At 60.0% G+C, this 12,325-nt stretch overlaps 1 protein-coding gene and 1 long non-coding RNA gene across 3 annotated transcripts in view; one reads left to right on the forward strand and one right to left on the reverse strand.

Moving 5' to 3' along the window:
- PDXK (pyridoxal kinase) overlaps positions 1-1,253 on the reverse strand; it is a 24,318-nt gene extending 23,065 nt beyond the window's left edge. The window contains exon 1 of the mRNA XM_044250842.1: positions 1,098-1,253. Coding sequence (XP_044106777.1) covers positions 1,098-1,184 — 87 coding nt within the window. The 5' untranslated portion in view covers positions 1,185-1,253. The remainder of the gene's footprint in view (positions 1-1,097) is intronic.
- Positions 1-5,921, forward strand: part of LOC122908263 — a 7,175-nt gene extending 1,254 nt beyond the window's left edge. Inside the window, exons 2-4 of one of the 2 annotated variants that reach the window (XR_006384945.1) lie at positions 4,449-4,537; positions 5,005-5,114; positions 5,564-5,921. This is a non-coding gene — a long non-coding RNA (uncharacterized LOC122908263). The remainder of the gene's footprint in view (positions 1-4,448; positions 4,538-5,004; positions 5,115-5,563) is intronic. The other variant, XR_006384946.1, reaches the window with a different exon arrangement.
- The last annotated feature ends 6,404 nt before the right edge of the window (positions 5,922-12,325 follow it).

Raw genomic sequence — 12,325 nt, forward strand, 5'->3', positions numbered from 1 at the left:
AGTGCAGGGAGAAACAAGGGAGTGTGTGTGGCTGGACAATGAGGAGGGACTGGGCACAGGACACAGGGAAGCCAGCAGGGGCCCCGCACACCTCTGCCAAGGGCAGCTCCCACAACTCCTTGTCCAAGAAGGGCGAGGGCTGCTCCTCTGACAGGGACAGCAGGCTGACGCTGTTCTCAAGAGCCCTTCCTGGTCCCGCTTTTGGGGGGGCCCCTGCTGCACAGACCCTGCACCTTTGTCCCAAGCACAGGACCACCCCAGGGAGTGTGTCCACACCATTCACCCAGAAGCAGAGCTCCCCCTTCTCCAAGGACCGAGGGGCACGCAGGGGCCCAGCCACACTTGCTTCTTGTCCTGGGGTTGCGGGCCAGGGACAAGAGGCTAAGGCGGGCAGTCCAGGAGAGCCACGACCTTGCTGTGACCACCCAGCACTCCTGCTGGGCAAACACGACAGGGGCGTGCCCCTACCCTGGTACTGCCTCTGGGCTGGCACGAAACCCCATGGCATCCAGGCCTCCTCCTGCCCCTCGCCAGGCCACCCAGCCATAACCTTGGGGCTGCAGCACGGAGCAGTGGGCTCCTGGCCTGGGAGACCCCCCCAAGGACAAGCCCGAGCGGCGGGAGTAAGCCCAACAGGAAGTCGAGGCTCTAAATTTGAGAAGCGGCTTCTGAAGCCCAAGGGCAGGGGCCCGGTTCTGCCTCCGGGTCTCCGTTGGTGTCGACACCAGCCGGGAGGCCTTCGCAGCCCCGCCCGCCGCCCCGGACCACTTCCCGGAAGAGTCCCCGGAGGTGGGACCCAACGCGGCCGGCGGGAGCCGGACTCCACCGGCTGGCTCGGCGTCCCCGGCAGGTGCGCGGCCAGCCCCCGCCCTCCCCGCGTCCCGCGCCCCCGCCCGGGGCAGGGTCAGGAGGCCGCCCCTCCACCCCGTCCCCCCCCCCAGTGCCCTCTCCCCCCCGGCCCGTCCCCCGGGAGCCGCAGCCGGCAGGGGCGCGGGCGGCCACTGCGCCACGGCTCCCGCGGGGCCTGACGCTCGGCGGAGGAGCGCGGGCCGGGCGGCCGGGCCAAGGTCGGGGGCTCGGGGTCCGGCGGCGCCTACCTGCAGCGGGAACGTGGCCGCCCGGTTGCCCACGTAGCCGCGGACGACGTGGCTCTGGATGGAGAGCACCCGGCACTCCGCCTCCATGCCGGGCCCGCCGCGGCCGCGCGCGTCTCCGCCGCCCCCGGGGCTCGGCTCGGCTCGGCGCGGCGCAGGCGCTCGGCTCGGGCAGGCGCTCGGCTCGGGCAGGCGCTCGGCTCGGCGCTGGCCGCCTCCCTGTGACCTCAGCGCGGCCGGGAAGCGCGGGTCCCGCTCGGCGCGGGGGCGGGCGGGGCGGCGGGGCGGGGCTTCCCCGGGCCCCGCCCCCTGCCTGCGCCCGCCCCGCCCCCTGCGCGCCCCCCTCCTCCCCGCGCGCCCGCCCGCCCCCAGCCCCCCTCCGCAGCGCCCCGGCGCCATCCTTCGGGCCACCACGCCGCCCCTCGCGGAAGCCCCGGCCGGCGCCCCCCTGCTCTCCCGGGGCTCCCGTCGGGGGACGCCCCCTCACCCCCGCAGCGGTCTGGCGGCGGGCCTCTCCGCCGTGCCAGGTCACCCTTGGGGACCCCCAGCCGCGGGCACGTGGCCGACCCTCCCGTTGCAGGACGCCCGGGCAGGCCACGCACGCACCCCCGCGCGCCCCGTCTCTGCCTTCGGAGCCCGCCGCTGGCGCGAGTCCGTTCCCACTCCCCGCGGTCACTACCCGTCCTTCGCCTCCCACGCCCACCTCCGTGCCCTGCCCCCATCCCGTGAGGCTCCCGCGCTGCCCCCGGGGGCTTCACGCAACAGGACTGGGTGATGGGGGTCCTTGGGCGGCTTGTGTCGGAACCCGTCTGTCCTGGGGACAAGACCGATGCGGGCGGCAGGCGCTGGCCCAGGCGGGAAGGAGAGCAGGGCCTCAGCGGTCCAGCTTTTCGAGAGCAGGGACATCCCGACTAATGCTAACGGCGACATGGAGCGCCTACTGTGTGCTAAGCCCACGGCCCCATGAACGTGTTTAAGCTCCCCAAGGCCCCATGGGGCCGACTCTCATCCAGCTTCCCAGAGGAGGAAGCAGGAAGAGAAACCCGGCCCTGGGGCCTGCCGGGACCAGACGCGCTAGCCGCTGTCCTCACTGCCTGCTCTCGTCCTCCTCCCTGAGTTCAGCGACCCTTGGCTCTCAGGACGCCTCCTGACTCTCTGCCACAGACCTCACCCCTCCCCACCCTGATCTCTCACCTCCCACCCCTCTGCTTTTCTGGACAAACCTCCTGGGCACCGACCCCCACCTTCAGCCCAGGTAAACCCAGAGCACTTGGGGGGGGAAGAGGCTGACAGGCCTCTGGGACCCCAGGCTCTAGTACCCTTCTTGACAGAGGGCCCAGGTTAAGGTCAAAACCCTGGGCATGACATTTTGGTGAGTTCGCTTTTCACTTGGCTTTGGAAAGGTCCTCACTCCCAGGGCACCCATGGACATCAGGCTAGTCACGGGAGAGTCCCCTGCAGAAGCTGGGAAACCGAGTCTGGCCCCAGGGGCACCTTTTCAGCTGCAGGTACTTTGGAGATCACTCAGGTGGGGCAGATAAGGGAATGTCTATTTCGTGAATACGGTTCCTGCTAGTGATTTGTCCTCAAACAAACCTCTTTCCTGGGGACAGATAGTGCAGACCTTGCGAAACCCCAGTCTGCTGAAAAGATCCTCAGGGTCCAGGCCAGCCAGGTGATAGGTGGGGCGCCTCACCACTGTGTTGGGGTGGGGGAGGGGTGCTGAGCCCCACCCCCACTCCCACCTGGTCCTTCCAAGGCAGACCTGCCCTTCCTGGGAGAGGACACAGAGCCTGTCCTGGAGGCTTGCTCTGAGCTGATTAGGAAGAGGCAGCTGATTGCCAGGTCCCTTGGGGGAGAGGGTGGCCGGAGAGGCAAGTGGGTGGGCTCCAGGAGGTTCCCAGAAAGTGGTTCACCGAGAAAGAACAGAAAGAATCTGTGGCTGAGCCTGCTGTGTTTGAGGCCCCCCAGACCCAGGTATGTGTGCACCTCTGTGCCGTGATTATTACTCCTTCAGAAGAGTACCCCTGGGGCTGGAACCGCACTTGGGCCTGGGTCGACCCCCCCCCCCCGCCAATCCCACAGGGGATTGTGACCTGGGAAAAGGCTGGTTGAGCCCATCCCCAGAGTGTATTACCTTCTACTGGAGGTGATCTTCACGGACAGGCTGCCTGTTATGGGTTGACTGTATTCCCCCAATCACATGTCCTAGTCCCGAACCCCAGTACCCACAGGGTGTGACCTTATTAAGAAATGGGGCCTTCCGCAGATGTAATCAAGTTACAGTGCAGTCCTTACGGTAGGCCCTAGTCCAGCACAACTGGTGTCCTTATGAAGTAGGGAGCACACTCTCCTCCGCAGCCCCCAGGAGGAACCAGCCCTGTTCACACCCTGGTCTTGGGCCTCTGGCCTCCCGAGCTGGGAGAGAGAATCCGTTTCTGCTGCTGAAGCCGCCCGGGTCCCTTGGCCATCAAGCTTGGCCCCCTAATGGTTCCAGGCGTTGGCACCGGTCCCGAAGAAGCAGACAGCCATGGAAGGACAAGCTGGCTGGGCTCAGCTCACATCGTGTGTCCCAGATTTTCTGCGGCCTTCCCAGTGTCCAATGTCGTGTCCTACCAGCAGACCGTGAATACGGACTTCAGCCCCAGGAAAAGTCATCACCGTCCCCAGGCTCTTCTGGGCCAGGGCGCTGCCTCTGAGGTCAGCTGCAAGGGATAGGAGAGACTTAACCGCTATAATCACTATTATATTGTCTGTTGTACCCCCAGAATCATATGCTGAAGCCGTACCCGCCAGAGTGATGGTTTCTGGAGCTGGGCTCTGCGAGGTCATGAAGGTCGAGGGACATTAAGGGGCGGCGCCTGACTTGGGAGGTTTGGGTCCTTAGAAGTGCAGCAGCAGAGCGGGGTCCCTGCGTGCAAGCTGAGGACAGGCCCGCGAGCACGCCGTGAGCAGGAGGGGACACCTGTACGCTGGGAAGCGAGCTCTCTCTGGGGCCAAATCGGGCCAAGTCCAAGGGGAACCTTCGACTTCCAGCGCGCGGAACTGGGAGAATTGAGCATCTGTCGTTGGAGCAGCCCGGCCTGTGGGATTTTTGTCCCAAGCTAAGCTAATCACTGCCAACATCCTTCTCCCTGGTGGGCCAGGCGGTTCTTCGATGCCCCTGTCTCTATGGTCAGACCACGGCACCTCGCAGACCACCGTGTCCCGAGCATACGACCAAGGCATGCACACCGACAGTGTCTTTCCCGACACCGGCTTTATCCATTCCTCAAGGTCAACGTGCTGATGAGGCAGGGTCAGGATTCCAAACTCAGCGACATCTCCCCGCATGTTGACCTTGGCTTCTTACAGGTCACACAGAGCACAGCACGAGACGGGCCACACGGCACTTTAGGCAGGGCAGGACGTAGAAGCGAACAACTCCCACGCGACGTCAGTCTGTGAGTGCAACATGAGATAAGGTCTCCGTCGGTCTGGGTCACCTCCTGGCGCTTACTGCTCTTATGTCCCAGCAGGGAGGGATCTTGGTTCCTCTCGGAGATCAGTCGGGCCCAGCCCCGGGCAGTAGCTGCCGTTTGAAGAGGTCAGACACGCAGCGGTCAGGGTCTGAGAAGTCTGACCGTTTGCTGTGAAATCCTCCCTTTGTAAAGGGCTGGCATCAGTCCCGGGCCCTGCGGACCTCCTCTGCTTCTGCTGGTTGTCGCTTCGGGGCTGTGGTCGGCCGGTGCTGGGCTACCGCAGGACCCCCGAGAGCTCACCTCGTGGCTTGACGCACGCCCCTGCTTGATGAGAGAGACTCCGTGGTGCTTTCTAAAATGTCATTGCACTAGGTGCTCTCTGTCCTGCTGGGTGGGTTTTGTTCTTGGCTGAGAGGTGGTCCAAGGTAGGATTTCGTCCTTACTCACAGGTGAGGTCAGCAGGTTGGGAGATGCTGCCATTGAAAAGATAGTCTGCCCCTCGAGGCTTCCAAGAGGTCAGCGCGCCCACACCACACAGGGCCACGTGGGCGAGCACCAGGTGGGTTGGAAAGGGGGTGCACAGGCAGGAGACTTTATTGGGGTTCAAGGAGAGAGGCAAGGCAAGGCTAGTGGGATGGACATCGATTGGTTTAAATACCTTTGGCAGGCTCTGGGGTCCAGGGCTGTCTCTGGTTGTCTGGTCCCCGGGCAGAGCCATGGCAGGAGAAGGGGCGTGGAATGTGGGTCTGGGCTGCTTCCTTGGCATGGCAAAGGCCCGTTTGCTGTCTCTGAGGGTCGGTTGGCCCTGAGACGGACAGTCTCTCCCCAGTCAGCCAGGCCCAGATCCCGGGGCTCGGGGAATACAGAAAATAGGGCAACGCAGGTCATGTAGCAGGGTGAGCTCTGGACACTGGGGTCACCCTGGCCCGGCGGATTCCAGCCCCTCATGGCCATGGGCATCTTGGAGTCAGGCCAACTCTTGGACTCAGTGTCTCCCATTTCTTCCAGTGTAGACGTAAGAAGAGTGTCTCACAGCAGAGCTGAGGGGACCCAGGAGACAGCTGGATGTGGAGACGACACTGGGCGGGGCACCGGCCAGCGTTCCTGGGAGTCTTCTCCTCACGATTTATCAGGATTCCCTGGTCTGCGGGAACCGAGCTGGTGGAAAGGTTCAGTCTCTGATGACCGCTGGACTCCAAGCGGCCACTTCCGTGGGATGAAGACTCGAGCTTGAAATCCTCCCTACAAGCGGCTCCATCCATCCTCTGAGAACAGGCTTCTGCACGTTGCTCAGTTCCAGAATGTTCTTTTTTATTTTTTATTTTATTTATTTATTTTTTAAGATTTTATTTATTTGACAGAGAGATCACAAGCAGGCAGAGAGGCAGAGAGAGGGGGGTAAGCAGGCTCCCCGCTGATCAGAGAGCCTGATGCGGGACTCGATCCCAGGACCCTGAGATCATGACCTGAGCCGAAGGCAGAGGCTTAACCCACTGAGCCACCCAGGCGCCCCTATTTTTTATTTTTTAAAAAAGATATTATTTTAATCTCAAGTAGGTCGAGAGGCAGGCAGAGAGAGAGAGAGAGAGAGGAGGAAGCAGGCTCCCCACTGAGCAGAGAGCCCGAAGCGGGGCTCGATCCCAGGACCCTGAGACCATGACCTGAGCCGAAGGCAGGGGTTTAACCCACTGAGCCATCCAGGTGCCCCCAGAATGTTCTTTTTTTTATTATTTAAATTTTTAAAGTAAGTTCCATGACATGAGGCTTGAAGTCACGCCCCGGAGATGGAGACCTGAGCTGAGATCAAGAGTCAGACGCTCTGGACCCCTGCTGTTGAGCCACGTGGCAGGCTCCGGGCTTCGCCAGGAATCTCCTTGGGATTCTCTCTCTCCTCCCTCTTCTCCCTCTGCTCCACGCCCGGCTCGCTCTCTCTCAGATAAATAAGTAAAATCTTAAAAAAGAACAAGAAGAGGAAGAAGGGGAGGAGGAAGAGGAGGAGTCGGAGTCGGAGTCTGATGCTGAGGAGACTAACCCACCAGGTGCCCCCAGAATGTCCTTCTTGAGAAGCAGCGAGTAGGGTGGGGGCCTGGCTGGCTCCGTTGGAAGAACGTGGGACTCTTGATCGCAGGGTCATGAGTTCGAGTCCCACACGTAGGAGTTTACTTGGTGCCGAGTTTACTTGGAAAAAACGAAACAAAACCCAAAGAGGCAACAGCAGAAGCCCAGGCCTGGGTTCCGGGGTGTCCTTTATTCTGACGGATTATCTCTTTTGCTTTCCTTGCGGGAAGAGCCTTGACTTTTTTAAATGATTTTTTTAAAAAAGTTTTATTTGTTTGTCTGACAGAGAAATAGAGAGCCCAAGTACACAGAGCGACGGGCAGAGGGTGGACGAGAAGCAGGCTGTCTGCTAAGCAGGGAGCCGAAGGCAGCTGCCCAACCAACTGAGCCACCCAGGCACCCCGGGCCACGACTTTTTTGAACCTTGAGAGAGCACTTTGGGTCAGAGTCTTCAGGAACACGAGAGAATCCACTCGATTCTTTCCCTGTGTGGGTGTGGTTCTGCCTTTTACGCCTCAAACACGCTGGTCGGGTTTGAGACTCACCTTGCCATGCTGGGCCAATGAGCTGGTCCCCGAGATGACCTCCGGCCTGTCCCTGACACCGCTCCAGGCCATCTGGAGAGTTTTCTCCCGAAAGTTCAGAAAAATGTGTAATAAGTCACCTTTAGGGGCGCCTGGGTGGCTCAGTTGTTAAGTGTCTGCCTTCGGCTCAGGTCGTGGTCTCAGGGTCCTGGAATCGAGTCCCGCATCCGGCTCTCTGCTCAGCGGGGAGCCTGCTTCCCCTCTCTCTCTGCCTGCCTCTCCGCCTGCTTGTGATCTCTGTCTGTCAAATACATAAATAAAACCTTAAAAAAGTCACCTTTAGCGTGTGAGGGACTATTGCTCATGGCTCCTGACCCAAAGAAAGAGCCTGGAGCGTCCCCTGTTGTTTCTGGCCGGGCCATATGGGACATGTTTCTTCTTTCTCCTTACTGAAACTTCAGGTCAGAAAAGAACCCAAATCTGGGCCCACAGCCGTGGATTTCAGACCCCTGAGGGACCTGTTGTGGCTCACTGTTCACCAAGGAAGAGCACAGCGAAAGCGACGGAATCCGCGGCCGTAGTAGCAGCTCTGGGAAGGGGAGTGGCCGGATGTCCGCGCCGTCCGAGCGGACCCGGGGCGCTGCCTGTTCCGGCGACCGCTCTCTCTCTCACTGTGCCCCACGGGGACCGGTAACGGTTACTCATGGTTTTCTGGTTGCAAGACAAACTCATGTCGTAGACCACTTGGGGAGACGACAAACATCACAGGGAAGAAAATGGAAACCACAGTCCCACATCTCGAGGGCAGACGAGGGTTCGGGTCTTCTTTCTCGGCCCGTCTGTGTGCGTTTACGCGAAGGTGGTGGGTGCTCAAGACACAGACTAACGTGAGACTTTCTTCTTCTTCTTCTTTTAAGATTTATTTATTTGGGAGAGGGAGATAGAGAGAGGGTGAGGGGAAGGGGCCGAGGGAGAGAGAGAATCCCAAGCAGACTCCATGCTGAGCACAGAGCCGGACATGGGCCTCAATCTCACGACCCTGAGATCATGACCTGAGCCAAAACCGAGAGTCGGACCCTTAACCAACTGCACCATCCAGGTGCCGCTTTAGACCTTTTTTTTTTTTTTTAAGATCGCAATTTGTGGACACCTGGGTGGCTCAGTTGGTTAAGCGTCTGCCTTCAGCTCGGGTCATGATCCTGGGATCCTGGGATCGAGCCCTGTATCAGGGTCCTGGGATCGAATCCCACATTCAGGCTCCTTGCTCACTGGGGATCCTGCTTGTCACTCTGACTGCCCCTCCCCCTGCTTTTGCCCCCCCATCCCTCCCTTCCTCTCTGACGATGGAAAAAAAGATTTTTTTTTTAAAGATTATAATTATTTGACAGACAGATCACAAGTAGGCAGAGAGGCAGGCAGAGAGAGCGAGGGGGAAACAGGCTCAATCCCAGGACACTGAGACCATGACCTGAGCCGAAGGCAGATGCTTAAAGCAGACTGAGCCACCCAGGCGCCCTATCGCTGCCGGCGCGACAAATCAACCAGGAAGCGTGAGGGAAGAGGGTGGTGAAAAGAAATTAAGAGACAAAGAGACGGGGTCAGGAGGGACACTGAGGAGGATGTCCAACAAGGCCGATTTTATTCCCCGGCTCACAAGCATTTATAAGGCAGAGCACACTAGGAGGAGGAATACAGCAGTACCTAGTCAGATGACCGCTAGTTTCTGTAACAGTTTACATCAACTACGAGCAAACCCCGTGATGCCAGGTAGTCTCGGCTAAAGCCATTAGCAGGACAATCAACCAGGGAGTGGGTTATGGGAGGTACAGAACAGCAAGGACCAGCTAAGAGTTCCTGAGCCTGACTGCATTGTTCCTTCTGTAGGGAGAGCGTGTGGGAGGTCACGTAGGCGAATGCACGGCACAGAGCACAGACCCTTTCTCCGTGTTCCTCAACTTTCCCGTCCTTAACCCCTCGTCAAGGGGTCTGGACTTCAAGGAGACACAATTCAGGGCCTGGTTTTTTTTTTTTTTTTAAAGATTTTATTTATTTATTTGACAGAGAGAGATCACAAGTAGGCAGAGAAGCAGGCAGAGAGAGAGAGAGGAGGAAGCAGGCTCCCTGCTGAGCAGAGAGCCCGATGCGGGACTCGATCCCAGGATCCTGAGATCATGACCTGAGCCGAAGGCAGCGGCTTAACCCACTGAGCCACCCAGGCGCCCTCAGGGCCTGGTTTGATCCGCGACTCCAACCGTGCCGTGGCCTCCAACAGCACCCCAAGATCACGACTTTGAATGGCTAATGTACATTCATAATACTACATTTTTACACCTCCCACACGTCCTCCAATATTCTCAGTGACCTTCTCTGCCTGGTTCACCTCCCTCCCACGGAGCCGCGAGAACAGGATGAGTGTCTTACTGGACGGTTGCGTCCAGTGCGATGACAAATACTTCACTAGACTCACTCGTGGGTAAATCTTCACGTGCATCCCTGACTACTCAGTACTAAGTCGTGGACACGGAATGACGGGTACGCAAGTAGTTCGCGCACCTTTTGCTCCTAAAGGTGAATTGTCCAATTTCACTCCCATTGGTCCCTGACGATCACTGTAGCTCGGCGGCTTCCGGACCATGAATCTCTGTTTTCAAGGAATCCTTAACAATTGGCAAATCAAAAACACAGGAGACAACTCCAGGTATGACTCCGTATCATTTCTCCCAAGAGTGTTATGGAAGTCGAAAGGGCAAATAAAGGGGATGAATATAATTGTGGTCTGTGTGCTTCTGAAATCACACTGGGCAGGGGTGACCTGGCCCGGGTCGTGTCCCCCTGGAGGCCACGGGAGCCCTGGGCTCGCATGCCCTCAGCCCCACCTGTGGGCCTCACGCAGGAGGGCGGCGGCCTGGGGGGCTCCCCTTTAGCGCATCAGCACCTCATCTGGAAAAGTCACAGGGGCTCGTGGGTGGTTCTGCTGGAAACACGTGGCACACATGTGGCACTAGCCAGTGCTATCCAGGTCCCAGAGGAGTTGAACCCTCCTTTGGCTGAGAGCCACCACCGCCGAGACCACACGTGGGCTGGCCTGCAGCGACTCGGGCCGCACCCTGACTGATTGCTTCTGTATTGGGGGGTAAATGAAATGTATTACTGAAATGGATTTCACCTGTTTTTTTTTTTTTTTAAATGTGGCTCCTGGAAAATTGGAAGTGACAGCTGTCCCCACGTTTCCACTGGACGGTGCTGGCACTTCCACGACGAGTGGCCTGCGGTCCTGGACCCCGAGCAGCCACCGTTGCTGCCCGCACGGCGGTGCCTGGCATTTCCTGGCGATCGCAGGCAGAGCCCGGGGCCCCTTCAGCGAGCCGCCGTGCGGTGCCAGGAACGGGAGGGCACTCAGTAGCAGGTGGCTCAGGGTGGGAGCTGGGCCTCCTCCTGCCTCTGCCAGGCCCCCTGCAGGGTGACTATGGAGCGTGCAGCGCCCCTGTTCAGACTTGGCTCCCTGCGTTATCAGGCGTCTCTCCTGGGGAGCGGGTCCCTGAGCAGGGCGCGCTACCTTCCCCAAGTCCCGCCTCCTCACTGTTCTTAGAATTCACTGACCAGGTGCCTGCCGCAGGGCCTTTGTGTGTGCGACTCCTTCTGCTGGACCTTCTCCAGACACCCACAGGGCTCACTTTTCAATCTCTTTGGGCCTGTGTTCAAATGCTACCCTCTCGTGAGCAGCCTCTGCCAGCAGAGTCAGGTAAGTTAGGGCAGGGACGTCCGCAAATAAAACCATGGATCTTACCAACGCTTGGCCCAAGCAGCAGCACTGCCAGTCTCTGGACTTCCATGAGCTCAGCAGAGACTTAGAAGGTAACACAGTGTCGAGTCTGGTACCAATCTGTACAGGCTCGGGCCAGGGTGATCGTTCCTCCGGACAGCACCCGCCCTGAGCACACTCCCCCCCCCCCCCCCCCCCCGGGAGCTCTGACTCACCTGTCCTCCCTGCCAGTTGGCTCCAGCCGCCCCTGCAGCGCAGAGCCAGACAGAGTTGAGCCTGTCACGGAGTGTGGGAGGGTGGGTGCCCCGGGGAGCTCAGAGTCCGGGCGTGCAAACGGGGAGTGCGCCCGTGCGGACCACTCTTAAAACTGGTAAGGACAGGGGCGCTTGGGTGGCTCAGTCTGCCTTTGGCTCAGGTCACGATCTCCGGGTCCTGGAATCGAGCTCCCTGCTCAATGGAAAGTCTGTTCCTCCCCTTACTGTCCCCCAGCTCAGTTGTGCTTTCTCTCTCAAATAAAATCTTCAAGAAAAAACCCCCAAAATAGAAAAAACCCAAAAGCTTTGACGTGTGCGGTTTTGGGTCTGTGGTGGGTGAGTGATGGGACTCCCGGCCCCAAGCCCCAGGCAATGGGTTTGCTCCCTGACACGTGCAGCATCTTAGGACGGGGTGGGTGCCGGCAGAAGGCCCCGTGCCCCGCCCCCCCACGGGGCGAAGGGTGAACGAGAGCCAGGCAGAGGCCGTCGGGCCAGGCAGGAGCCCCTTCTGGGAGTTTGCACGCAATCGAGGTACAGCCTGCAAAACCTGGGCTACGTTTTGGAAAAGCGAGAGCCCGAAACCCAGCTGGCCGCTGTGGCAGGAGTTCCCCAAGGGGACCTGGGGTCAGGTCAGGGCGACGAGCAGCGGGGACAGGTCCCACAGGCATTCGAGTTGCTATTTGAGGGGCGAAGTCACGCTCTGCGGGCTGGTCTGAGATCCAGACCACAGCCGAGGAAGTCTGGGAGCGCGTGCAGGTAAAGCTGGAGCACAGCCCTGGCGCCCGCCCGCCCACCCAGGGAGCCCGTCGCGGTCCCCCCATGCGGTGCGGCAGGTCACCCGGCAGACCGGCCTCACGCTGCAGTGCGGCCTGTCTCTGGGGCAGAGCTGGATGTCTCCGCCCGGGACACGGCACCTCTCTGCTCACGTGTCAGGTGAGGCCGGGGGAGCAGAGGCGTCCGGCTGGTAGTGGGGTTTCTGCACAGGCAGGTGCGGGGATGCTTGAAGGGTCCAGGAGCCGTGCCCAGCAGCCCCTCACAGAGCTGGGGTAAGGGCGTGTGGGGGAGGGACAGGGCCCTGAGCCTCCCCGTCAGGCATGTGGGCGGATGTCAGCGTCCGCCAACCCCCGCCTTCCGGTCGTTCCCCAGAGGCGTACGACATCAAGGACTGATG

This window comes from Neovison vison, chromosome 6 (genome assembly GCF_020171115.1).
Source record: "Neovison vison isolate M4711 chromosome 6, ASM_NN_V1, whole genome shotgun sequence".
Classification (NCBI taxonomy): domain Eukaryota; kingdom Metazoa; phylum Chordata; class Mammalia; order Carnivora; family Mustelidae; genus Neogale; species Neogale vison.